This window comes from Boleophthalmus pectinirostris, unplaced genomic scaffold, assembly GCF_026225935.1.
Source record: "Boleophthalmus pectinirostris isolate CB_2022bp ecotype Guang Dong unplaced genomic scaffold, ASM2622593v1 HiC_scaffold_5, whole genome shotgun sequence".
Taxonomy (NCBI): Eukaryota; Metazoa; Chordata; class Actinopteri; order Gobiiformes; family Gobiidae; genus Boleophthalmus; species Boleophthalmus pectinirostris.
This window is the reverse complement of record NW_026571404.1, coordinates 20097333-20124654: the sequence shown is the minus strand read 5'-3', so window position 1 is coordinate 20124654 and position 27322 is coordinate 20097333. Positions and strand designations below refer to the sequence as shown.

At 36.9% G+C, this 27322-nt stretch overlaps 1 protein-coding gene across 1 annotated transcript in view; it reads left to right on the top strand.

Annotated features, from left to right (window-relative positions):
- The first annotated feature begins 937 nt into the window (after positions 1–937).
- LOC110156869 (collagen alpha-1(XIX) chain) overlaps positions 938–27322 on the top strand; it is a 107061-nt gene continuing 80676 nt past the window's right edge. The window contains exons 1-8 of the mRNA XM_055162967.1: positions 938–1025; positions 1812–1886; positions 1958–2057; positions 8144–8267; positions 8346–8621; positions 9049–9129; positions 10169–10288; positions 19921–19965. Coding sequence (XP_055018942.1) covers positions 938–1025; positions 1812–1886; positions 1958–2057; positions 8144–8267; positions 8346–8621; positions 9049–9129; positions 10169–10288; positions 19921–19965 — 909 coding nt within the window. The remainder of the gene's footprint in view (positions 1026–1811; positions 1887–1957; positions 2058–8143; positions 8268–8345; positions 8622–9048; positions 9130–10168; positions 10289–19920; positions 19966–27322) is intronic.

The window sequence follows — 27322 nt, the reverse complement described above, 5'->3', positions numbered from 1 at the left end:
GGGCTTTATTTGCAACTGGAAGTTTCCGGGTTTGGGCTTTGCATGTGTTGCCCTTGGGCCATGAACAATGCTGACAGGCTGCAAATCACTCTCAATCCACCTTCAATACAGACCTATAATAACAAAGGGACTATAGTGCTACTGCTAAAACCACTTCAATGTCGAAGTCAGACACAAGACATGGCTATATGGTATGTACCTTTATTAAACACTATCATGAAATCATTATATTTGGACTGTGCTCTGTGAGTTTTAGTGTTGAAAGCATACATACCTGTAGAGCTATGCTAACAATAAGAAGTCTTAACTTGTGTAAACAGTGGTACAATTTAAACAGTTCTTTTTCATCACTAAGCAGCAGGTGTTATTAAAGAAATACAAGTCTGAAGATTACACATACGTTGAAAAAGGCTCTACCATATGTGACTTTGCATTATATTACAGGGACCTACAAGTTGGAACGAATGAAGGTATTAAACAGTGTCAAGCTGTCAACCTAGATATGTCCATCTATATTTTTATTTAAATGATGAATTATTGAGTAAAACCCATCAAACCATATCTTAAGATATTAGATACACAAAGAAGTCTTTACATTTAATAGGATTCTTGAAAGACGTGTTGTCCTCAAGATACAGCTCTAAGCCTGGATAAATGGGAAAACCTATGTTAGAAATTGTATTAACAGTAAACCTACATGAAATAAAAAACTGGAAGGCCAATAATTTCTGTTTACTACTGTAGAAGAAACAGCTAAAAGGACAAATGTTGAACCCAAATACACAGTTCTTGGATTGCGTTGGTATTTTGTTTAGTATGTGAAGTAAGTACATCGCAATGTGTTGTATTCTTTGGAAGGTCATTGAATGTGATTGAAATGTAAAACTATCTATTTGCACACAGGTTTTGGAGAGGCCTGCTTTCCAGTGACAGAGACATGATTTGCTTGCTAACATGGACGTCTTTTCTTTGGACTCTGAATTCCATTCCTTGCACATTTGGGATGGCAGTGAATGAGCAAACAGGTATTTATTTATGTTTGTTTAAAAGTCTAGGTAGGTGCTATTGAAATGCTCTACTGTGTCTGTGAAATTAATTCTGTCTATCTGTATTTGATTGTGAGACAAAACAGAGACCAAGACGTGTCAGGCCGATGATCCATCATGTATTATTTTGGACCGCTTCCCACATTTTTAACATTGTAGCCACATCAGAATTGGAAAGGCTGTTAGATTTATTTGACCGTGAAACTTGCATTTAATGGAACATATTTCATCCCATTTATGGTTTTAACATTGGACATTGTGAGCAAACCCTGATAATGTTCGTATCATTTACACTTTTGCTTTCAGGGAGGACTTTAAAGGCTATTAGATAATAATATGACAGTTAAAATCAATGCCATTTATTTGTACAATAATCACGCAGAACCATTTTAGAAAACAGGACGCATTTATTTACTTTACAACAAAATTTTGTAAGTAAATTTAGTTTTTCGAACAAATTGTAAGTATATTTTGAAGTAGGTTTGGTAAATGTTTTCTTTAAAGGTGCACTGCAAAATGTTTTTTGTGGAGGTAACTACTTGTCTCAACGGATATGTTATTGTTTTGACTGGAATGTTCCATATGTACATTATACATATCCATCTAGCGTAATCTAGAGCATGCGAAACAAAGCAATAACCTTTCCATGGAGACAAGCAGGAGGTGGGCCCTGTACTAGAAATGTTACTCAGTGCACCTTTAAGTACCACTGCAGTGTGGTATGCATGAAATGATGTTGTTGACAATTTTGCTCTTTTTACTCAGATGGCACATGTCCCTTTTTGAGTGTTCAGGATCACAGGTTTTCAGATGTTTTAGATCGACCATTGCAAATTACAGGTATGTGAGCATGCAGCTAAATTATTATAACAAAATTGCAATTTATCTTGAATTTGTTTTCTTGTGTTCAGGATTTGATTTGACAGAGAAGTTTCTTCAGAGAAAAGGCACCGTGTGGGAAAACCTGCCGTCATTTCGTTTGGGGAGCAGTCCATTGATTAAACCAACAAAGTGAGTCAAAAGCTTTTCTTTTATTCTTGTTTGAGAATACAACAATATACTACCAACCACATTAAAGCCTAGCAGGGATACATAAGGTACATCACGCAATATGGCATGTCAGGTAATATCTTCTGTATCATTTTTATTGACTGCAGTGTGATTGCTTTTGGTGAATCCATGTTTTTATGTTTAAGTGGCTATACTTATATTCATTAATATTAGCACCCTATTTTTGAAAGAAAAAAAATCTCATGCATATAAAACAAACATAGATACGACCTGTTCAAACCACAACCTCAATTTGCTTGGGCTAAAAAGGACAAGCTGTAAGGTGAGCTGTTGAGCAGGAAATAATTTGAACAGAATGAATATAAGTTATATCAATGTGAGGAGCAGTCTCTGAAGGGCAGAAAGTGGAGCACAAAGGTATTGAGATCTGAGGCTTTACAATAAGACATGAATATTAAAATAACATGAATGCCCCACAAAGGCACCATTTACTGAAGGCCAGAATCCTCAGGTCAGCCAGTACGAGTCATCACCTTGACTGTGATATGAAGCTCTGATGGGGAATTCATTTAAATGCATTATTTATGGAAGGATATAGCAGTTTTATGGCAGGAAAAACCAGAGTGCAATGGGCCAACATACAAAAAAAGGTAGGGCCAAGTGATTTGACAGTAAAAGATAATTTCTGATTTGATATGAGAATAATATAGTGATATAGTGAGGTGTAGTGAGATTGTCATGTTGTGATTTTATACGTAATGTAAAATATAAATTCACATTATTTTTTGGCGTATCACTAACCACTTCTGTAAGCAAGTCTTCATAAACAAGATTAAGAAAATGCATAAATAAGTGCAAACATGTACTAAGGCACTTGTTTTTTCTTGCAATAATAAAAAGCTATTCCCTAGTATATTATATTGGAATTTTGTAGGGTAAATGCTTTTTCCATTTTGGTAGAAACCCCATAACTTTTGTTTTCCATTTCTATGTGTTAAACATTTCACCAAAACTCTTGTTAGGTTGAATTTGTGTATTTACTCAGATTGAAACTTTGAAAGAGTACACTTTGTCGTTCTTCCAGGAGGGTGGGATATTTTTAGTTTTTTGCATGTCATGTAACTGTAAACATTTACTGCCCTACTCTTTCCTTGCCTCTCTGTCCTGAACTGAAATACATTTTTGTATCAGGTGATTTTGTTTACCCTCACTCTGACAGCAAGCTCTAAATACATTTTCTTCAACCTCCCATAGCCCTATGTCTGGGCTCATAATGCAGGAAGATGCTGGTTTTCAATGACACTGCTGACACTGTCATTGGTTATAGTGGCCAGAGCGGGCTCCCCTCTCATATCCAATTATCTAAGTACTTTGACAAGTGATACCGCATGTCAGCTGAGGAGGGAAAGCTAGGGCAATTGCACGAAGCAGGAGGCCCTCTTCCCCCACTGCTAAGACCTGCTAAGACATTGCTCACTTTACCTTGAGTATAGCTGCATACAGCCCTAACCAGTACCATCTAATGCTCTGCAAGCTCTTTGGCACACTATGTATTAGAGTGCATATATCAGGGCTGACATAGCAGTGGTACGTTCGTGTGGGATAATGTATGGCCTCACCTAATGCACATTAGGCTTGCATTTATGATGTGCTTCCAGACTATATAAAAGCACAGTGCTCCAACCGCTAACCATCTTTCAAGGTGTTTGACCTTGTCCCATTCTGATCTTCTGTTAGCTCTGTATTCACATAAGAAAAGATAGAATGTACTCCTCATACTTTAGAATGTCTCTCATCCATAATGAGAAAATACGCACTTTTGCAATCATAATGTAATATTTCTTTATTAATTTATATTTTAAAAAATTGGACAAGCAAGGTTAGACAATTGTGCATTCATTGTGCCTTAAAGCCTTTTAAATGGAAAGTGCTGTATCAATAAGGCAAATAATAAAAAAAAAAAAATTATACAAATATATTTAAAAAAAATTTGTAAAACCACAAATAAAAGTATGAACATAATCTCAATACATCTCAATAGTGGCAATGGCATTTCTGTAAACTAATCGATGTTATGGGCCATATTCAGTCGATAGAGCCTTTGACCTACTGACACTAACTTATTCTAAAATATTTCACAATGCATCTACACCATTGAACATGTGTATGCCTTTGAATCTTTAGAATATGTAATCCCTCTTACTTCCAGGATTTGTTTGGTGTAGACAGTTTGAGCAGTGGACAATTGGACATTGATTTACTGCTTATTAATTTCACATGCCTATTCTTAAATTGCTTGTCAAATTAGCTTTGTCAGCATTTTGAGCAGTCACCCTGCCATGTACACAAAATAATGCTGCTATATATCCATATATTGATCTACAGGTGACATAATATAAGTCTGAAGGATTATAGGTTCATTTTGGAAAATATGAACTACTAGAAATGGACCACTGAATATTGTGGGAATAATTCATACAACAGTAGTAGAAGAATCAAATCTCAAATACCTTGAACAGACTTGAGGTTGTAGCTTTTGAAGTACCATAATTTCCTTCTCAAACTAAATATTCTGCTAACCACTCTGTCAATTATTCTGGATGTGTTTAAAATTTAAACTCTGATCATAATCTTATTAAAACATAAATTGCAATTACATATTTTTCCTAGATTGTTCAGTCCTAGTACTTAAGTTGATGTGGCATGTTAAGTGGGTTCACACTCTAACATCTACTTGTTCTTTCAATTGAGCAACAAAACGACTGAATCTCACAATCTCTTTTGTAATAGGGATGGGACAAGAGCTCATGCCACAAGATCTAGTTAGATAAAATTGCTGCAAGATTGTGCACACATGTGGAAAACTAACCTTTTTTTTACGTTAGTGCTGGGGAGTTACATCTCTTGAGAAGCTGTAGTTCTAAAGACAGTGCTAATTTGACAGAAAAACTATGAAATAAAATGAGTTAAGAGAAAAAAAATCTTCTTTTGTTCTCATGAACCCAATCTCGGGTCTCGTCTTGTCATGAGGGAATTGCGTCTCGTACCACCCTATTTTATAATGCACTAAAGCTATGAGCCAGGTTATTTAAAAATATATATATATTTTATATATAGTATGTAGTGAGAGGTGATAGTGTTTGGTCAATGCACCAGATTGCTTTGAAAAAACAAACAAACAAACAAAAAAAAACTATGCAACTACATGGTTTGGATACACAAAAACCTTAGTCCTGTGTAATTGGTCTATTGACAGTCACTGAGAAACTATAATTATATTACTGAAAAGGTTCTAAAAGTTAACAGCATTTTCATATCTCTACCCAGTACTGTAGTGACATTACAGCTGCTCAGTAAATTGAGACTTTTTATCTGCACATCTGTATTTAGGAGTGACTCATTCCTTCAGATTGTAAACATGCATTGGACTTGGCTTGATCAGCAATATTCTTCACTCATGTTGGCAAGCTTCACAGTTCTACTCTTAAACAAGAAAAGAATAAGTGATGGTTTTCTTCTTCAGTGTTATGGCTGGGTCCACTTTGATCAGCTGGAGGATTGTGTGTCACTGATAGGGATGAGAGCCAACTCGGCTAACATGTGAGGTTTGATTGTTTCAGGTGGAGAAATGTGATCCTGTTAGTCATGAAAAGCCTCCTGGATAGGGTTTCTAGTGAGGCAGAGGACACTAAAGCTGTTTTCTGAGGATTCTCTCACTAACTGTGACTGCTGTGACAAACTCTGTCAAACCACTGTCTCTGATGATACAGGGTGAGTCAGGCAAGCAGAGGGCTCAAAGAAAGGTTACAGGAGGGGCGAATCGCTACACAATGTAACACGGGAAAAAGAAACATACAAGAGACAGGTGTAAAATAAAACAAAAGCAAGTAGGACTGAGGGATTTTAGGAGGGTTAAAATATCTGCTAACTGTATCCCATTTTTGTTCAAGTAGACATATTTTGATTCATGGAAGATCTCTTATCATTCATTGGCCCACATTAGGCTTTCGTTTTTGGCTGATTGATATTTTTGTTGTTTGGCCTTGGCTTTAAGTAAACATTTAGAGGAAAATGAGTATTAACTCTGTACCAAGCTATTTTTGTGTGCCGTTCAATAGCTAAAACACAGGGCCCTAAATGCATATGTGACATTTGTATCAAAACTGACTTTACAGAGTTCGCCCAGCAATTCACCTTCCTTATCTGCAGTGTTTTTTTTAGTATCAGATGCCTTTCCTGATGTCTCTCCATTGGTTGTACAGTACTGTGATTGGTGCAAAGAGATCTATAAATTACAACAAATTTACTGTATTTTATGCAAGCATGTACTGAAATGAGGAGAACCTTCACTGCAAGCAGTTGTCAGATAACAATTCAAAATGAACTTTTTCCTTTTGAACTTTTTTTGAGTAATTATTGCTGGTCGTTACATCCTTCTTGTTTTTGCTGTGTAGTGTGGTCCTCTGATGTAGATCACTTTTAAGTGCATAAAGGGAATTTGTCTTTCAAAGTTTGTTAAAAACAACCTTCAATCCGAAAGTGTCCAGTTGTGTCCCACTGCCAGGTTCAACCAGTTAGTCCCAGGAGGTAGTCAACACAGGGTCACAAACTTTGACCTTGTGGGACTCGGAGATCAAGTGTGTCTCTCTGTAGACAGGTCATGTTTTGAAATGAGAGCTGTCATACTTGGGGACTTTGTGAAGCAGGGTGTGAAGTCCAGGCCCTAACAGATGTGCTATTCGTTTAATGTGGATCTAGTAATACGCTTCTGGTCTTTCATCATGTCTAATACATTTGGGACCGTGGTTTACAGCAAGGAAATAATAGCAGAGCTGTTTAATAAATTTTCATTTTTATAAATTGCCATGTCACTGCTGATATTGAATTGCAGCTAAAATAGTCCTCTTTACCCCAAGGCAACAAATAACCCTCTCGTTCTTCAGCTAAACTATTTGATTTTTGGGGGCAGCTTTTAACTTTGTAAGTCATTTTGGTGTATTTATCAATTTAGTCGTGTACCACAGAATAAGAATTGTTAGAATTCAGAGGGCACAATAGCAGGTGCGTTAAGCTGGGAGAGAATAGGAGATGATATATTGGAGTGAAAACTAATTTTCAACCTGTCGGTATAAAGTCTCCCTCGGGCTGTGCCCTGCCTCTCCAATGACCTTATCACGGCAATATTATTATTTTGGTCAATCTTGATTTATAATGTTTATGCTTCTTCACTTAACACTACTAATCTCAAGTTTGGGTTTGAACAAGGTTTTGTTATCTTTTAGACATTCATGAAACTATTGCAAATAGAGGTAGTAGTTGGAGAGATAAGCCGAATATTCTGGTGCAGACCACATTTGGTGTGAAGCTGTATGCTATTTTTCATCTATAGGTTTGGTGGGTATGGGCTGTATTTTGTTTGTTCAGAACAATTTATTCCCATCATCTTGTCCTCTTGCTCACTGCCCATGCCATATAGAGCTTAGAGCAATTCCTAAATAATGTAACTTTCAAAATGTTATTATATTTTTAAAGTGCAGACTAACTTTGCCATTTTATCATATCCAAGCATATTACACAATTACACAAAAACATTCTCCATATTGTCTACGCCACTCAAAATGCCCAGTTTGACAGGAGATGTACCTGATACATAAATATAATTATAATTATCACATTATTCAAATTCTGATCCATATATGTGTTTTTCTCTTATGTCTTGGTTAATCACTGTAGTGCACAGAGCATCTGAGGTTGATGAAACCTTGAACAATGGTTTGCTAAAATCTAGTAAAAGACTTTGGTTTTGACTCTGATTCAAGTTGTACATTACCTAAATGACAATGAAGCCAGAGCTCTGTGCATCAGGCCAGATGGAAATCCGTTTTGTCAGGTTGTATTTATGACTCTGGCACAGAAGGACACTGAAAGGTTTTATCGATCATTGACGTTGACTGGCTTCAAGTCTGCAGCCTTGAATGCATTGTTCTTTGCTATTGAATGACTTCAAAGTTTTGTGTGTATATTTCTAATGCTATATATTCTGTATTGTCACTAAAGACCATTTTCTGTGATATACTTATTTGTAGATCCATATTTCCGAATGGGTTGCCAAGTGAATACTCATTGGTCACTACCTTCAGAGTGCGAAGAACGACAAAGAAAGACCGCTGGTATCTTTGGCAGATATTTAACCAATCAGGAATCTCTCAGGTAGGCCTACTTATTTCCATTTCCCTTTTTTATATAAATCCAGGAATTTTTAAATGTTATTCTTGTGTGTATCCTCAGGTTTCTGTGGTGGTCGATGGCGCCAAGAAGGTTGTGGAGTTTTCTTACCAAAGTGCTCTCAAGAACACTCTCCGCTACACATTCAAAAGTAGAGACTTGCACAACCTGTTCGATCGCCAGTGGCACAAGCTGGGCATCTCCGTGCAGAGTAACATTGTGTCTATGTACATGGACTGCAAACTGGTGGAGAGAAAACTGACAGATGAGAAGGAGAGCATAGAAACCAGTGGAAGAACCCTCATTACTACAAGAGTGGAGGATGGTCGGCCTATAGATGTGCGTCAAGAGATTTTTTGCCAGATTTGCCAGTATTTATGTTTTGGTACAGTTAAAATGTATGTTGGAAGGTGTTAACTCAGCAACCAAGATTCTACAGCAAAATATACATACATGAGGTTAGCCATAAGATATAAATTCTCAAATATACAGCTTTTGTGTCGTAATATTCAAGCAATTAAGCAATTTAAATCAAAATATTAGATCTTTTGAATGTGCAAAGGTCCTCATTAAGTCCTCATTAAGTCCTTCAGTTTAATTGGCACGAAACCCATTATATTTTAAAAAGTCATTCTCGGCTAAGCTTATTTATTTAATTTACATTGATAAATTATGTAAAATATGATCACTGTAGAAATATAAAAAAAGTATGTTGGTATCTTATATCCTGGTTGTATGCATAAATATTTGTTTTCTTTATGCGCAGATTGAACTGAAACAACTCATAATCTACTGTGACCCTTATATGGCTGAAATGGAAAACTGCTGTGAACTGCTTGAACCCAAGGTATTGCGCAGCATTGTATTACAACAACAAATTACAAGCTTGAATTATTCAGAGTGCAAATTTGAAGCAGAAATTTTCATAGTTTTGTCTTAAATAATGAATGTTGTTAGTGTACAAGAAATTTCTACCATGATTTATTAAGTGCCTCGTGTAGGGGCAGGAAGCGTGTGGACTGCTTCTTGTATATCTCAATAGGGTGTTCGTCTGTTCCCTAGATAGTAACACAATAACATAGCTCTTTCATCACAATAAATCAATACAGGCTTTGGTTACAGTAAGTCCAAATGCAGACATGGCCTTTGACCCCATGCCATTAGGAGTCCTTATAAGCTTGCTGTCATGTCCGTATAGAGTTACTCCCGGAGAACTAAGAACAAGAGAACCCTGAGAAGAACTCATCACTGATTGTATTTTTAGCACATTGTGGATGCAAAACAAGGTCCTCTAAAATTCCACCCAATATAATTAACTTCTATCATAACTTGTAAACATTTCATTATTCCATCAGAGCAAATTGAAATTGCATCGTAAAATAATTGTCCAGTGGGAGTCACAAGTTAGACTGTGAGCAGATTAAAAGTGCTCTATATAACTTTTCTGCTGTCTGCTTGTCTGCATGGGGACAACTTACAGGACAGATCTGTAGAGAGCTGATCCTGCTCACAGCAAGTTAGTAAGTTAGTTTGTTTTTCAAGATAGTTATGAGCAATAAAACACCTGTAATTGATGAATGCAGGTAACTACCCACTAATCTCACTAAAAAACGCATGCTTTTTCCAGTTTGTTCAGACTTGATTTGCCAGTGGTTTAGATCTGTGTTTGTCTTGTATTTGTTCTGTTTGATTTTGTACCTTGTAACTGTGCGTAGTGTATAAATAGTATGATGTTCGCTGCACATTGCCTTTTTATTGTGCAGCCCTAGCAAAGCCTGGTAAAGCCTTTTAGTCTGAAAAGTGTGAGCTTGCTGTACAGTGATTTCTGCCATGTAGCACCATGACAAAGGAGGTGTCTAAACGGTGATATTTTTCTATTGATCCAGTGTGAAGCCTGGGAGACACTTAATGGGACTTCCCCTCCCCTGGTTACCGCGCAGCTCCCGCAGATGCTGTCTCAGCCTCCATCGCAGCCCACTGACAGATGCCACTGTCCATCTGAAAAGGTACAATCAATGCCTCCTCCAAGGGCCCCTAATTGACTGTAGTGTAATGTCTGTTGTAACTGAACCAGTCCCAATTTACTCAGCATCTATTATTGGGACTGAACAAATCCATTTTACAAAAGGTGTGCTCTGGGAGATATACCAAGAAAGTATTTAAGTATAGGCAACAACCTCTTAGAAGTATAGGCAATACTGTTACGTGGGCATGCATACTTTGTTTTATATAAGTGATAAGATGATTGTGATATATGCACCTTTTGAACTAACAATATACTGCAGAGTGACTTAAATATAAAATCTAAGGCATTCACTGTAGCACACGTACAAACTGCGTTTCAAAATCAATATAAATGTGAAGGTTCCGGGTTGCTCTGCTTTGTCTAGGGATGTGTTATTAGACCTACAACCTGAGTATGTAATATCTGTTGAATTTCAATTCAAGAGTTCGCTGAGTGCAAACTTCTTCACTTATGGCCAGTGTTGGGGAGTAACGGATTACATGTACCGCCGTTACGTAATCAGAGTACAAATTATGAGTAACTGTATTCCGTTACAGTTACTGTTTCAATGAGTGGTAATTGGATTACAGTTACTTTGCTGAAATAAGTGGATTACAAGGCGGTATTTTCCTGTTTTCACATTTTGTGCTACATCCCATTTATTAATTTTTTTATTTCGGTAATTTCACTCATTGCCTGAAACCCAAACAGAACGCGCGCAATAAGAGCGATGGAAACGTCATGTTAAAGTTGGCGGTGTCAGTCACACAGTGAAAGCAGCAGTGCATTGGTAAAAACGCATTTGTGTCTTGGAAATTCTTCTCCCATGTGAGATATATATATAAAAAAAACTAATATAAAATCGCCTACAACTTAAATGTGAAACCGGAGCTACTGGCACTGGTGAAAACAACCTGCATAGACTCATAATATCTGCACTACTGTCCTATAGTGACCTGCCACATGAGGGGACACACAAACACAAACACACACAAACACCTTCATCATCGTCATCAACCTGAGAACCCGCGGACCACGTCTCCTTCCGTAGTTACAGCGCGGACACCGCCGTCTCGTGAGCCGCGTGTGGACCGTGTTTTCTCGCGTAAACCGCACTTCCTCCTGTGCACCTCTAAACCAGAACTAACACCAGGACTAAACCAGGACTAAAGCAGGACTGAACCAGGTTTAAACTAGGACTAAACCACGACTAAACCAGAACTAAAGACCTGGTCTAGACCAGGTCTAAAAATCAGGACTAAACCAGGACTAAACCAGGTCTAAACAACATGACACCTAACAGTAGGTTGACATAATTTAAGGTGATCTCATATAATTTCTCTATCAATAATATTTTTTAATCTGGTGAAGGAAAGGCTGATCTTGTTACTGTCTTTTAACAGACAAAACCTCTTATATTAAGATATCGTGGTCTTTGTTTCTCAACAGCAAACAGTTGCTTATTCATGGAGACTTGGGCTCAGACAAATTGAAGACAACAAACACGAATTTTCAGGATGTGTTTGCTACATTCATGTCGTTTAAAAAAACATGACAATATCAAGTAATCCAAAGTAATCAGATTACGTTACTCACTTTAAGTAATTTAATGGATTACGTTACAAATTACATTTTGTGGTGTGTAGTATGTAATCTGTAGGGGATTACATTCTAAAAGTAACCTTCCCAACACTGCTTATGGCTTCATTTCTTCACTATTTGGCCCATAGATCAGCGGTGACATGCATTGCTTTTTACTCGTTTCCTAATTTTTGACCAAAGGATTTTTTTTATTTTGTGGTGTGAATTGGAAATGGTAGATATTATTGGATTATTATGATATATTATTAGTCAGAGCTGGGTTCAACAGAATTTGGAATGAAAATGTTTTTCTTGTCCTCTGTGTTTGTTGTGGCTTTCGTTACATTGTCCAAAGACATGCATGTGAAAGATTATTTGGGTTTTTTTTGTTTAGTTTTTTTCAGCATTGCACCCTGTCTGAAGTCCCTAGTTGACCTTTTATGTTCTAAGGCTTTTGTGATAAGAGACTATCAGTGGAGAATAAATGTTACTGTCAATGCTCATGCACATATCACACTTTAACTTCTATCTGGTATAATATAATAGTACTTTTTAGGGGTATAACTTTTTATATTTGAAAATCTTACTTTTGACTAGTCACTTGGAGAACAGAAGAATTCTTTTTGTGAGACAGCTCAATAGATGGTGGAACGGTATGTTATGTCAACTGTCTTATTTCCATGGAAGGGCACAAGAACTACTAAATGAACCAAGTGTAAGGACAAAAAGTGATCCATTTTTCCCTGGAGAAATCAAATGCTTTGAAAGTTTCCTTTTGGAGAGGGTTAAATAAAGAATAGTAGGCAGTCTATTGTGCTCTGACTTGTATTCTCAGGGATGAACAGGTGTTGGTACAGTACAGCCGATAAGACCAGATGGCTTTTGGGGTCAGTGTCCTAATTACTGTGATGTTTCTGGGATTATGATATTCGAAATGATTGGGGCGCACCCTCAGTACTGGATGCTAAATAGGGACTTGGAGAGAAGCATTATGAGTGTTAAGTCTTTTCACCTGAGCAATCGCTAATCTTTTTTCCAAGCACAAAGGAGGAAGCTATTTTCCCTGGCTCTTAGTGTGGGATTATGAAAAGCACCATGCAAAAGAGATGTCCGCACGAGTTTGACACCAATTTGCATGAGTTTAAAAAACAATCACTACCAACTACTACAGTACACTGTGTTCTCTGGAGCAAATGTTCTTATTAAGGCATTCATGAAGTCATTAACAATTACTACTTCTCTTTTGAATATGTTTATAAAATAATGAGCTATAAAAAACTGTGAAAATAGTTTATCACAGTATTCAGAAGAATGGCCTAATACATTTATAATGTGAACTGCACAGTTACATACAACTAGTAGTAAGGGTGTATTGAATGCATGGACAATTGCTGACTGTCTGAGCGCACTTTCTAATAGGTTTATAGTAAAAAAGGGCTGTGGGTGAGTTTGTAGTAAATTTAAATTGCATTATTTGAGGAAAATGATCAAAATCTTCCCTACAGATCGTCCCAAAAATATCAGAGCTTACTGACTGTCAATTCACCTGGATTCTTAACAATCAGCATCAGCAAGAAAAAAACATTGGTCAATCTCTGCTCCTAAATTTGACCCCTTGAATAAGTAGCTACTAAACCTGAATGATTCTGAATGAACTATTCATTCAGAATGATTCAGGTTTATCAATTAAGTCTTTCTTCGTGCTTTAATAAGGCTTATTTAGGTGTAGTTATTATAGTGGTACCAACATAGCTAATAACATGCAATAAAACACGTTATATTATATTTGCATTTAGAACTACATAACAGAGTGTATATTGCAGCAGATTGGGCTAATCAGATTTGTAAATGTGTTCTAATTGGCCTCTAATGATTCTTAATTGACCTAGCAGGGTTCAGCTCCCACGCTGTACTGCGTCTGTCGGTGTATGTGAACTTGACTGTGGTTCTGGAGCTGGTGATTAATTACTTTGTGCAGGCTGATGGGACCGCTCAGGGCTACAAAACATACGGACACTTGGAGCTTTGTATGTTAGTATTTCAAACCCAGTGACATGCTGTTGACACTGTCCTGCAGATAATCCCAAGTGTATGTAAATCTTTGTCTCTAAGCATATTGAGGTAAATCTGTCTTTAATCTGCTCTGATAGACTGTGGGCAATAGGTGCATGTGAACTTTGCTAATGGATTATGTTCCAACAGTCATCAATGATTATAGTGTGCCATTCACCAGAATAAGGAGTTCTTTTTCCCATTTCTGCAGGGCATGAGCCAGGGTGTGCACTGTTAACGCTTGAAATCTAATTTCAGGTCTTCAACAAATCAATACCTGGCACCATTTGTTTACTTACCAAACAGCAAAATTCATAACAAATCCTATTATAGGCTTGAACACTAAATCAATGAGGTTAGGGAAAATGTTAGCAGGGTTGCAGTCTGCATGGAAATACAGGTATGCTGCAAACACTGCTGATGCCTAATGCCCTGAACTCATTTACTTATGCATAGCCCAGACAGGTCCTTGTACCAGAACAGGGTGTGTGATTTATTGCAATAAGAAAGACATTTGTCAAAATAAGGACAATCAATATGTCTGCAGAAAGTGGCTTAAGTGCCACTCAGCCAATTACTTGAGCTCACTGTGGTGCATCAAGAAACTTAAACGCGTCTGATGAAGAATTTTGATTCACAACCAAGTAAGGCAAAGGATGTGAAGTGCAATGGCTTTAAATATTATTTATTATGATGCAAGGTGAATTGATTTTTACATATACATCATTTTAACATGGTCAAAGTTTGATATTTCATCTGTACTGAATAGGCACCTCTACCACCAGACATACAAGTACATTTTTAATAATAGTCTATGTCTTAAAGGTGCATTGTTCAACTTTTCTGTTTGTTAAATGCTTTTCTCCGTGGAGATGTCATTGCTTTGGCTGGAATGTTTCATGGTATGGTATTTAACATTTTATCTTCATGAAGACCAAACCAGAGAGGTAACCCTGCACAGTATGCCTGTTTTTGTAGGTATTTTTTGAGCTATAAAACCACCAGTAATTTAATAAATAAAGTAAGGTAGAGCTGTTTAATGTCATACTGTGGAACATTTCAGGCAAAGCAATGACATATCCATAGAAACAAGCAGGCAACAGATCACCAACCAAAAAGTTACATAGTGCACCATTAAATGTAAAGTGAATGGTAAAGTACTTAATATGCAGGTAGTTTGTCACTCTAAGCTTCAGGACCTCAACACATTTAAATGTCAGTGATCATTGAGTGAAAATATTTCTGCTGTTGTATGGGATTAACAGTGCTGTCAATGAGACTGCAATGTTTATGTGGGGCCATCTGTGCAGTATATCAAAAATGTCATGCTTTGATGCAGACAAGTATTGTAATCGCTTTTCTTCAGTTCTCTGTGACCTCCCTCAACATTAATCTGTCTGCTAAATCATGACCACAGTACATTTGAAAATATATTAAATTTATATTGATCTCAAAATATATCTAGGGAAGCCCCATTGACTGTTAAGCAGCTCTGCATGGTTTTGAGATTTATATTGTAATGCATCAAAGCAGGTTAACAGTGTCATAGTTAACAATTAGGCCTATGTCATGAGATTACAATTTAGCAACATGAGATTTTGCTGTAAAAATAGCAAACTGTCAAGAGTGCAACAATTTAACTTGACTTTGTAGAGATTAATCAGACATCTGGCCAATTTAGAGCCTTTAAAACATCTATAATGAGAAGTGCAGGCCAATCAGCATGACCTCCGCAAAGGGCCTGAGGAACACTGTGTGGGGATTACTCTAGCTATTTTACTTTCACCCCAAAGTACCATCCTGCATTACAGTGAGTTTGACGGAGGATCCGAATGCTCTGCAAAGGGATTACCCGCTATGATTAATCCACAATCCCTCAGGAAATTAAACAGATAAGTAGTGAGTTATAAGAATGCAGCAAAATCCATTTTCTATGGCCTTGCACATAAACCCTGGTATTACTAGACTTACAGCTCCTCTGCACACATGCATTGCAAACAGACAAGAAAGTAATGAAAAAATGTAATGAGGATGTTAAAACTTCCCATCTCGTTACTTCAAATTTGATTTGCATTATTTGAAAAGCTGCTGCATTTCAATAATGCTTAAATCCAATCTATAAGTGTGCTAAATTGTAGCAGTAAAGGTTCAGGTTCAAGAATCATACACTGAAGGGACTGTAAAGTACTTAAGTACTTCATCTTTTGGTTTTCTTTTCATAGGCAATATTCTCACAATTGTAATTTCTCATGTCTTCAATTACTTTATCCTGTGGATGATACATCGCCCACTTAAAATTCATTTCATGAATTTATAAATCAAGACCCTTGAAAAACTTTCATTCTGTGGTCATTGTCTATGTGATGATGATGTACTGTTGATGATTATACATATCATCAACAGTACATGTTTATTGTAAGTTTTTATGTGAGTATAGTATTTTTACATCCCATACACAATGTGAAAGCACACTTATCTTACTGGAGTATTTCACATTTTAACACAAACTTAACACTGAGGAATAATAGCATGTAGCTGCCTCATTATATTTAGCTGCACTCTCCTATATCTGTGCTTTAACAAACAGGGCTTGAAATGAAGATGTGCCCATGAATGGGCATTGTGCTTAATTAGATTCTTTGCTTGCAGCCACTTCTTTGTTAGTTTAATTTGCCAAATCACTATCAGCCTCCATCTACTCCTCTGCACAACCCGCGGATGATTTTCATGCTTATCCTGCCTGTTCACACTGGTTTAATACTACCCTGTAAGGCGATACCACGAGCACAATAAACTCTCTTTTTGTCCTCTCTTTAAAATATAATAAGGTATTACATTGGTAATGTAACCCTTAACCAGGGTCATCATAGCCAGTTGTTGGGGGAATATTATCCGTCTATGCAGCTGCTGTGCCACTGTGTCAGCACACCAGTGCAACAGCTGTAAGAGCAAGACCTCTGATGAAATGACAAACCTCCATAAAGCTTTTCTCTAATGTGTGAACTAGGAACCTTTCACTAACTGTGTGTCTGTGTTGTTTCCTGTGCCGACTGCAAACCAGGGTGACAGTGAGGCTATGAGCTCTGGACATAACCTTAGATATCTCCTCTGCTCATTTGTTGTGTGGGTGACTAATTGCAGCTATAGGCTGCAGGCGGACTATGTCCAGTACAAAAGACACTGACACAGGGATAAATACTGAATGGCAACTATTCATCTGTTTCATGTGTGATATATAACGACACTTTAACATTAGGTCTTCAGATACTATGCTAGTCATGGTGTATTTGTATCTGATTTTACCCTAGTTTAGTTTAGGTACAGACCTTGTGCACAAAATATATATATATATTTTTTTAGTTCTACTTGGTGTGGAAGGTTTGAGAACAAGTTCTCTAGCTCATCTTAGAATGTTTGTAGATTTTAGGGACCATGCATGACTCGCTGGCTAATTTGGTGTGACTCGAAAATCTGTGTGAGATTATCTCCTATTGCAGCTGAATTCTTTCTATACTTACTAGATTCTGTCCTGATTTTGTTTACATTTCTGTCCTAGTAGTGGATTCAATCTCAAGGCAAAATGAATCCCTCTGTGATTTCTGTTTTGTCAACTTGTTCAAGTCATGATTCTGACCTATTATTGTCACTTGTACTTGGAAAGAATAATTTCAGAGTTGGTGTGAAAATCTGGCAATTTACAACTCTAAATCTACTGACAGCCACCACGAACCATTACATTGCTACTATCAGCATGGTCACTTGCTTGGTTGGCATTAATTAGTTCAACAAATGTCCTTTTAGCAGAGAGGGAAACGGTGCCACAGAGTAGACTGGAGGAGCCTTGGGAAATGTAGTCCTGCAGTGTGAGTGGACACAGTTGGTTGTGTTTTTGGAAGGGAGCCAGGAAGGGATCATGTCCTTGTCACAGCTCGAGGAGAGGAAGAGGCTGTGCTGGGGTCGTGGTGTCAGCTACACTGGCCTTCTGCAGAAAAGTGTGGGGCTAAAAGCAACCAATTAGAAAGGATTTGTATGGTTTTCCTCATCTTGGCTCGCACTGGAGCATAGTCATATTAAACTCTGTGCTATTTAATATGGGAGAAAATGTGTGCACGTGTAATAAAAGCTTTTAGACAAGAAAAGTGCATGTAATTTCACTTTGATGTTAATTTTATCATTTGAAATTGCACAGAACTTCTTTCTTTGTAAGCTGTATGCATTTGTAAGAAATACTTTTTAGTTCTTCCATAGCTCAAATTGTTCTTTCCTCTTGTTTTAGGCCTATTACAAAGTTGAGGGTCAATTAAGATTTGATTTGGTCTTGGTTTCGTCCTCATCTTGACCATGTTTCTCACATATTTATTTATATTTTCCTGTGGCTGTTTTGTAATCCACTTTTCCCCTGCTCACACAGTAACAGCTGAAATGATACGGTTACTCCCGGACACTGCAATATGTCCATTTGTCTAAGCTTTATTGGCGAGCTGAGGTCAGAGGACTGTATAGCTTTCACACTATAAAAAAGCCAGCTAATTCCAAGCTTGGCATTTCGGGTCGGAAAACTGCAGCTTGGGAATCTGTTACCAGGGTGATATTTGTGGAAAGTAAGCCGCTAAGATGTTAGAGAGAATTTGTGGTAACAGTATAAGCCACTACCAGCTTACTCCCCCACTACATAAGGAATAATAGTCATGATATGGACTCGGCTTGGGGTAAAATAATGCAGTTCATGAAGCCACAAGGGTTGCAGCAAGTGTTGGTAAGAGCTTTTTTATCAGTATCACTGCAGTGCAAGGTGTTGTTCATTGCTAAAAGAGCCCTGAGTGAGTTTGGAGGGTATTTTTTATGGAGCCAGTAAATGCTAAGAAAGTTGTGGCTGCTGTCACGGGCTATAGAGCCATTTGTCTTTATAAACAGAAAGGGAGAATGTGTCCCTTAATGTAATAGGAATGATAACAAACTATTCTGGCATTTTGTGATTATCATACATACAGATATAGCCCTTGGTAAAATGCCATTTCTGAATAGTCTCCATCTTCCTTAATTAGTTCTTTGGGCCGTCGTGTGCTGTTTATTTCTGTGGTTCTCCAGGGTATACCATGCCCTTTAAACCTTGGATGTTTTATCAATGCTTTTCTACAAGCAGAATTCTTGGTTAAAATTTTCTTGTAATTTATGTTGCTGCAGGCTCACTATGTTGTCTTTCATACCACACTTCTTGCTTGTGTTTCCACTCACTTGCATAATACATATTGCATTATCAGCCCAGTGTAATATCCATATTGCAAGTATGCCATCAACTTATCTCCATGGTGAGGGCATTGCTTTTCCACAGTATTGATACTTTGCATTGACGTCATGCTGGGGGTGTTCTACATGTACTTGTATGTGTACTGAAGGGATGTTCACCTGTTACCATGGAGACACAGCCAAGTTAATTTTAAGATCCCCTGAAAACTCCTGAAACCTGAAAAAAAAAATACAAAGTGGATGTAAACAACACATTTTCATGAGCCTGTGATCAGGTGTTTAGGTGTTTCAACAAAAAGGTGAGTATAACTGAAAAACTAGCTACTATTAGATAGTTTGAGACTGTAATGTTATTTGAGAGGGCACAAATCATCAGCTGCAAAGTATCAATAACTTTAAATATATCTATCACCATCGAGACAAGCCGGAGGTTTCACCAGCTCAAGTTATAGGTCATATCTGTGGAGAGGTGGGCCTACTTACAGTGAGGTTATTTTTGAGCCATAGAAACACCCACAATGAAGTAAACACTGATACATTTGATGCCATACTGTGCTGCATTCATTGCAAAACAATAACATCTACACAGAGATAAGCAGGTGACTCATCTTTAAAAATACTAAAAGAAAATATTGTTTACTTCGTGCAAAGTTATTCCAGTAGCTAGTCTAAATTGGCTAACCACTGGATGAAAGGAATTTGAGCTTGTGAACTTTTTCCCCAAGTCTTTAACTTTCAATTTTGTCATTGCAGGGGGAAGTTGGAGCAGAAGGGCAAAAGGGAATCGATGGGGAGAAGGTAAGTACTACTATTTCCAGCAGACATATATTCCATACATAGCACATCAGCCCGATCTCGTTTTGTCAGAGAATCAATTCTTATAGGCTTTTCATTTTCTGCACGGTGCCCGGAGGTATTCCAGCTAGAGCAGACTTTTCAAGTGCTTGTCTTATCTGGAGTAGATCTAAAGAGTCCTAGCCTGCAATGTCCTTCTCCACTCAAATTAATTTAATATGTATGCTACTGACGTTTGGCATACCAATGAACTAAACTAATTTTGCAGATTACTGTAAGTCCCTTCCCTGTCTCTTCAGGTTAAACTTTACAACATGCTTTAAAATCCAACCGCAGTGATTTTGTTAATGCGCTGAAGTAAACGGATGATTACTATCTGGATAGAGTACCACTAAATTAATCTGAAAGTATTTGAACAAAAAATCTAAGGTGAGGAGGACTTTTAAATGTTTTTTGTGTTTGTTGTTCTGCCAGAAGCAATATTTCCTGGTATTTTTATTGCCTAGAGCGGAACAATCTCAGCCCACTGTTCAGATGGTCAGTCTAACATTTTAAAAAGGCGAATCATTTCTATTGGACTGTTTTCCTCTTGTCAACAAACTGCTGCCACAGGAAAAACATGTCAAGAAAGATGGATTTAAAGAAAGTCATGTACGACTGCTATCGGCGCTACAGCATTTTATGACTTAAGTTTTTTTAATAAATAACAAACTAGAATAATGCTTGATAATCATTTTTGTGGTTATTGTCTATGTAAGATTTTGGATACAGTTTGTCAGAAAATGTTTTGCCTGTTGTTGTAGACAAAGTATTGTGGCAGTTAAAGTTGAGGGGAAGTGGGAAAAGTTCAGAAAAAGTTGTTGGCAGGAGGTAAACAAGAAACAAACAAAAAAGTTAGACTCTCACAGAAGGAAGGTTAAGTAGCCTCAGACATCTCCAAAAGCCAGCTGACGTCATGTACACATTTGCATACGAAGCAAACAGTACTTTTGAGGATTAGCTTTACTAAAAACAGACAGCAACATCAGTAATTAATCTGTCAGTTTTCTCCTTCATGATTTGATGTGTGTTTATGTTGAGTTTAATTTGTTGATTTCTACCATTCCACCATCATCACATAGTTTGTGCAAGGCTCTGCTTTCCACCCTCACTGTTTACCCCTGCTCTTTATTCCAATGGACTTAAGTGGTACTTGTAAATCTGGTTGAAGTGTGAATGCTTACTCACTCCATTGAAAACATAGCAACTGAATAATACTGTTAATAAATGAGATGTTTTTTTATACTATTAATTAATCTTGTTTAAAGTAAATATTTCAGATCTCCAACTAAAAAAGAAGTGTTTGTATTTGAGCATGGATAAGGACAGACTGGATTTCAATTTTGTGTCACTTTCAGCTATTGAATTTTTAGTTTACTCAATTTGCTGCATGAACATCTGTGGTCATACATAGATTTAAAAATCCTACAAAACAAAGCATTGCCAGAAGGTAAAACTTGAGGCATACGTGCCATATTGTAGTCAAAGCTGTATAATGCGATTAAATGAAGCAAAACAACAGATTTGGAAAAAACATGTCTTGAGAAAATGAATCTTTGATTTTTTTTTTTTTGTAAGTCCAGTGTCTTTACCTCTTCTTTGATGAAGCAGCAGTTTTTTGCCTGTCTACAACCTCTTTTACAAATTTTATGCAAGCTGAGAAAATCGAAGGTCTAATATTGGCTGCTGCCAGTGAAATGACGTCATAAATCACGCCACTGGAGGATGTTCATTATTAGTGCGTTTTGCCACTGTGCTGTTTTCTCAGATTTATTCCATTCTTTAACCTGACTCTTGCATTTCATAGAGACGAATATTAAGGCAGCACACAGAAGTAAAAGGTATAATGTAGCCTGGGTCTCATCAGGCGACACAAGGCACTTCAGGATTAATGGGCCGAAACCAGCTCCGTTTCCCCAGCGGTTCATAATGAGTGAATGAAGTTGATTCTCATCGACTGCATTTGAGTATAACAGGGGCTCTCCTCTTAACCAGCTCCACACAGCCCCTCCAACACGTATGAGTGATTAGCACCAATGACAGTGCATTAGTATTAACCATTCACAACAAATTAAACACAAAATTAAATTGTGTGTTTGTTTGTGCAATTCATTTCGTTTTATTTTGTCTGTTTTGCATTGAGCTCCAGCTAATGAGAATATTATTGCCGTGTGCCCGCTTTAATTAGGCATATTTATATTAAAGTAGACCCAATGCACTTTATATTTATTTGGAGAGGAGGATTGTAAAATGGAAATGAACAAGATTTATGTCACTATTAGTGCATTTGTGTGTGCATAATTTCAGTGGTCCCATTTTACTGTGTCTAGTACTACAGAGACTGCCTTGCCAGAACGCTCCCTTTACTGCAATTAACTCATCGTCCATTTTTAAAGCTACGATGTTATTTAAGGCTCAAGTAGACACCTGAGAGGCCAGAATTCTGTGTATGAGCATGTGATCCCGGATCGTTTTGCAGATACGCGTCCTATGGGACACAGGCTGAGAGAGACACCATGTTATTCTAGGGATAATCTATGTATGCATTTGTGCCTACATACAAGATGTTCTTTTAAAATTATGAGATATAATATAATCTTTTACAGTCACAGTGGTCTCTTGTCTCATTTATTTGTTATACAGAAGACTAATATATATAATATTTAGCATTGCACAGAGAGAGGTAAACTGACATAAGGTCAATTTACTCAAATACTGTATTTTTAATAACACAACATTTATACTTCTAGCAAAGGATTCATACTTAAATCACACTTTTCACTGGATAATTACAATGTATTGGTTTATGTCAGTATTTATAGTATTTTTTTCTCCATCAATATCTTTACAAGTAAAAACAACTTAATAACTTAATAATACTTTACTACTACTTCTACTTGTGTTCCTTTAAAGTAACAATTCTCCAACCCAAGCAAAACCTTTGTCCATCCTTTACATTGTCTTAAGTATTATATAAACCTGAAACTTTTGTTGTTACTTTTATTGTTTGGAAATAGCAGAATTTGCACATTATGCAATCTATTTAGTGGGCGTGTTTACATCAAATCTGCAATATTCTAAGTTCAGCACTACTTCGAGTCATTTCCTCAATGTGTGTGTATTGTGCACTCTTTCTGGTCACCCCCTCTGATGCTTTAGATTAGGACTTATTGCTCAGCCTATGTGATGGTGTATCGCTGAGCAAATGGAAAGTCACAAAAGGCATTTCCTGCTCTAACCTCCTCGGCATTTGTAGGCCGGCACTCAAGATATCTGTGTTACTCATGGATCTGGTTCCACAGTGCTTTAAAGGACCTGTCATTCAGTGCAACAACATTTCCACACCACAACCTCCTCTGGACACAGTGCTCATTTGCAATTATAATGTACTATAGGCACGAACACTTTTACTAATTATCTAGCATGGTGCAGCCCCCTTTTGAACATGTTAGGACACTGCATTGATGAAATTAAATTTAAAGGGCTCATATTACGCAATTTTATTATCTATGATATAATGTTTTTTTTTCGTGAAAAACATACCTGGACTTGTGTTCTGTTTTAACACACAAATGCTTCATATTTAGGCTGAGGTTTTCTCTCAAACAGAAAACACTCTGTTCCACCTTGTGATGTCATGTAGTAATACACAAAGTGCCGTACTGTGTTTTTAAACTCCATACATCTTCACTAGTATTATTTGGATGATTTCAGTCTTGGAATTGCCAATCTCTACTGAACAAAAAGTAAAAGATAACTGTTAACTTACACCATCACATCAGGATCAGAGAATTTGGAGATTTGGAGATGGAGACAGACTTATAATAAAGCAGTAGGCTACTCAAACATCTATGAATGAAAAAAAAAAACACAACTCTAGGTATGTTTTTGATGAGGTAACAACATTGTAACATGGCTAAAAGCTCACAAGAGACAATTTTGTGTAATATAGGACTTTTAAAAGAGCAAACAAAATCCATCCTTATAAACAGACAAAGTTAATGTTGTTTTAGTATTGATAATAGTTGTATTAATAGTAGATGCTGTGGTGCTCTTGTTATGTGACTGTTTCAGAAACCCTTTGATGAAGTGGGTGTGGTAATAATAGTCCATGAATACAAAGCTATACAAGAATTACAATAGAACCATTGAGGTACAAATTTTCCGGATCAACGTGATGCTTCTTCAGCTGTATAATTGTAAAGTCTCCCTGATCCATCTTTGTTGACATTTGTATCCATCAGCTTGAATATGCTGAATATGAGGATGCAGGCTTTGGACAGTTATGTTTGGTGAAATACATAAGTAAACAGAATTAAACTGAATTTGTGAATCATCAGGCATTTCTTTCAATGATGTGTATTGCTATTGTATTATATTATGTACTCAAAATAAAAGACAGTTCATATTGTAGATTTACACAGTCTATAGTCAGTATTTTAATATATCCATTAGGACAAGAACATAATTTTATCCCTTGTTATTTTGTTACATTTTAAATTATCTGCACTTTTTTGATTTTGAGTTTCTAATTATTTTTGACTTATGTATGCACCATAACTTTCAGCCTGTTGAGGATACTGACTGGGGGCAGTTCTGTTTTGTAAAATTCCCCAGTTAACAGAATTAAACTGCATTTGTACTTTGTCCTTCCTCTGGCTCTATGGCAGTAGTTTACTCTGCCTTGCTTTGGCCCTTAGTGTCTTGTGTTGGGCTTTTTCCAGATTGTCTTGTGGCCTCCTCGCGACAGGAGAGAGCAGACTCACAGTACCGCGTGTAATTAGCAGACGAGTGTACACAGCTCCCCACAGCGTCGCGACCTCGTGCTGCAGCTACTGGTCTCCTCTTTCGCTCTGTCTCTCTCTTTTTCTCTCTCTGTTTCTCTCTTTTTCACTCTCTTTAAGCCACACAAAGCCAGCAGCAGCTCACAAAAAGCTAACAATACATACAGGCCCTCAGGTCTATATATAAATTAGGCTTGCAGGCTCAGTGCACAAGTCTATTATGGGAGAATTTGATGCTCCGCTCTGTGCACAAAAGATAAATAATAAAGGGCGGGGATCTAAACTGAGCAATAGAGGATGGATAGGATAAAATCATTAATTCATTTTGAGTCTCCTCATTATAATACTAATCAGCGTATCAATAGTTATCTGTGAGGATCCGATTCTGTTCTAAAAGGGAAAAGTAAACACACTTCTGGACCATTCTGTGACCTACTTGACTTCTATTGTGAATCTTTAAGCATTTCATTTATTGGTATTTTTACCATTATATTAATGCACTTGTACTGTATTTTATGCAATGAAAAAAATACAAGACAGTTAATATTTTATTTTAATATTTAATTAAATGTAGGCTTAATGATACAGTATCTCTGTATGTATGTTAGTGCATAATAATTAATACATCATTACAGAGAAAGTGTACATTATACCGGCTACTAGATAGCCAAGGCCAAGAGTCACAACTTGACAGTGGCAAACACTTAGTAAAACAATCTCGCTCTCTCACTGTATTTTAATATCAGTAGGTCATAGAATTTCTTTCTGCATGATTAAGGAAATGTATCTTGTTTGTTTACTTTATAAAATCTATAATCTATGTATTTGCATATACACAAATATAAAATCTATCATATAAACTTGAATGAATGAACTTGCATACTTTAACTTTTGATTTCTGCCTAAATAATACAAAATAAAGACACATATTAGATAATCCGGTCTGAAAAACTGCTTATAGATTCCAGTTGTTCAGTCTAACCTGTTTAGGTTGTCAAGTTAAATTAAGACTTGGTTTCTCATTGAGCTGTTGCATAGCTGTAATAGCTGTACTACAGTGAGTGTGTGGGAGGGTGATGCAATGTGATAACACTGTGGCATAAGCATGTCAATGAAAATGCAAGATTTTGGCATTTCATTGTGTGTTATGGAGACACATGATGTGGGACTTAATTTCTCAAATTGTGAAGTTAGTATGTCTAACTGTGCTCTGTCTGCAACATCAGCATAAGCAGAATAAGTAGTGTGTGCTGCCAATATCTCAGCTGTGGTATCGTTTTATGTTCTTTCTTAGCAGGGTTGTCAGTCTATACCCATATACTAATATATACTTAAAGTAGTATCTAAACTAGAAATTGATTAAATATCTATACTGAAACATGGGAATCAGAACTTAAAGTAGTAGTACATGTGGTCATTTTACAGAAATTACCATTGTTTTGTGCTGATAATTGTGTTGTATAAAATGTGTTTTAAAGTGTTTTTGAGGTTTAATAATTATTTTGTTTGAAATTTAGGAAGACATTTTACATTTGTGACATGAACACTTTTAAAGTGGTAGTTGTAGCAGCAGCAATAGTAGTTTTTTTTTTTCATTTTTTAAATTTACACACATTATTGTTTTCCTTCTTATAAATATAAACAGTCAAACATTTGGAGTCACTGAACAAACTTAGAATTTTTGTCATCCATGTCACCTTTTATTTTCAATGTGACAAATCATTCTCCTTTTCTCACACTCACTTCCTTCTGGCTTTAACCTGTTCTATGGAGTCACAGCCACTGGCCCAAATGTGTCACACGTAACAAGGCACACTGCAAATTTAGCCTGTCAATACACGTCAGGGCCCATTCATCCACCATCACTCTTTATCTGCCCTGTCCCCCCATCTTTCACTTTCACCGTTTCCATGGAGACTGCAAGTTTTGCCCCCAGCCTGCGCGGTTTAGTCCCACCTCTAGGTCGACTCCTGAGGCGTAATGACAGCCATAGTCCTTTGGTAAAACGTGCGTGTGTTCACTGCGTAAACAAATGCTAGCTACGTGACATTAGTGCCATAGGTCTCCTTGAGCCAGTGTGACAGGCATGGGAATCTCTCACCTGCACGCTAATGCTGCAGTGTCAACGCATGAACAGAGCGTATGATGAGGTTTAGCTCTACAACTCCACAAATGCTGCTTATTATACTTGTACACTCTACTGCCAAGAGCTATAGCAATAGACTGTAAATGACTTCTATCACAGGAGACCAAAATGCAGGATTAGAAGGTGTTTTGCTGTGTAAATTGTGTTAATAAGATTTAGCTCACATAGCTCTTCTCTTAAAAGCATCACACAAAAATAAATGATAATGATTAGGCCTGTCAGAATAAATACTATATACTTTTTGGGAGTCAATATATATCATGGGTGGGTTATTTTTCCATGTTGAATTATTACAGTTCATATTTTTTGTACATTTAGGTCAATATTTTTTGAGAATACTTCTGCCTTATAGTTTGGCTTAAATATTATAGTTTATCGCCTATATTTACTT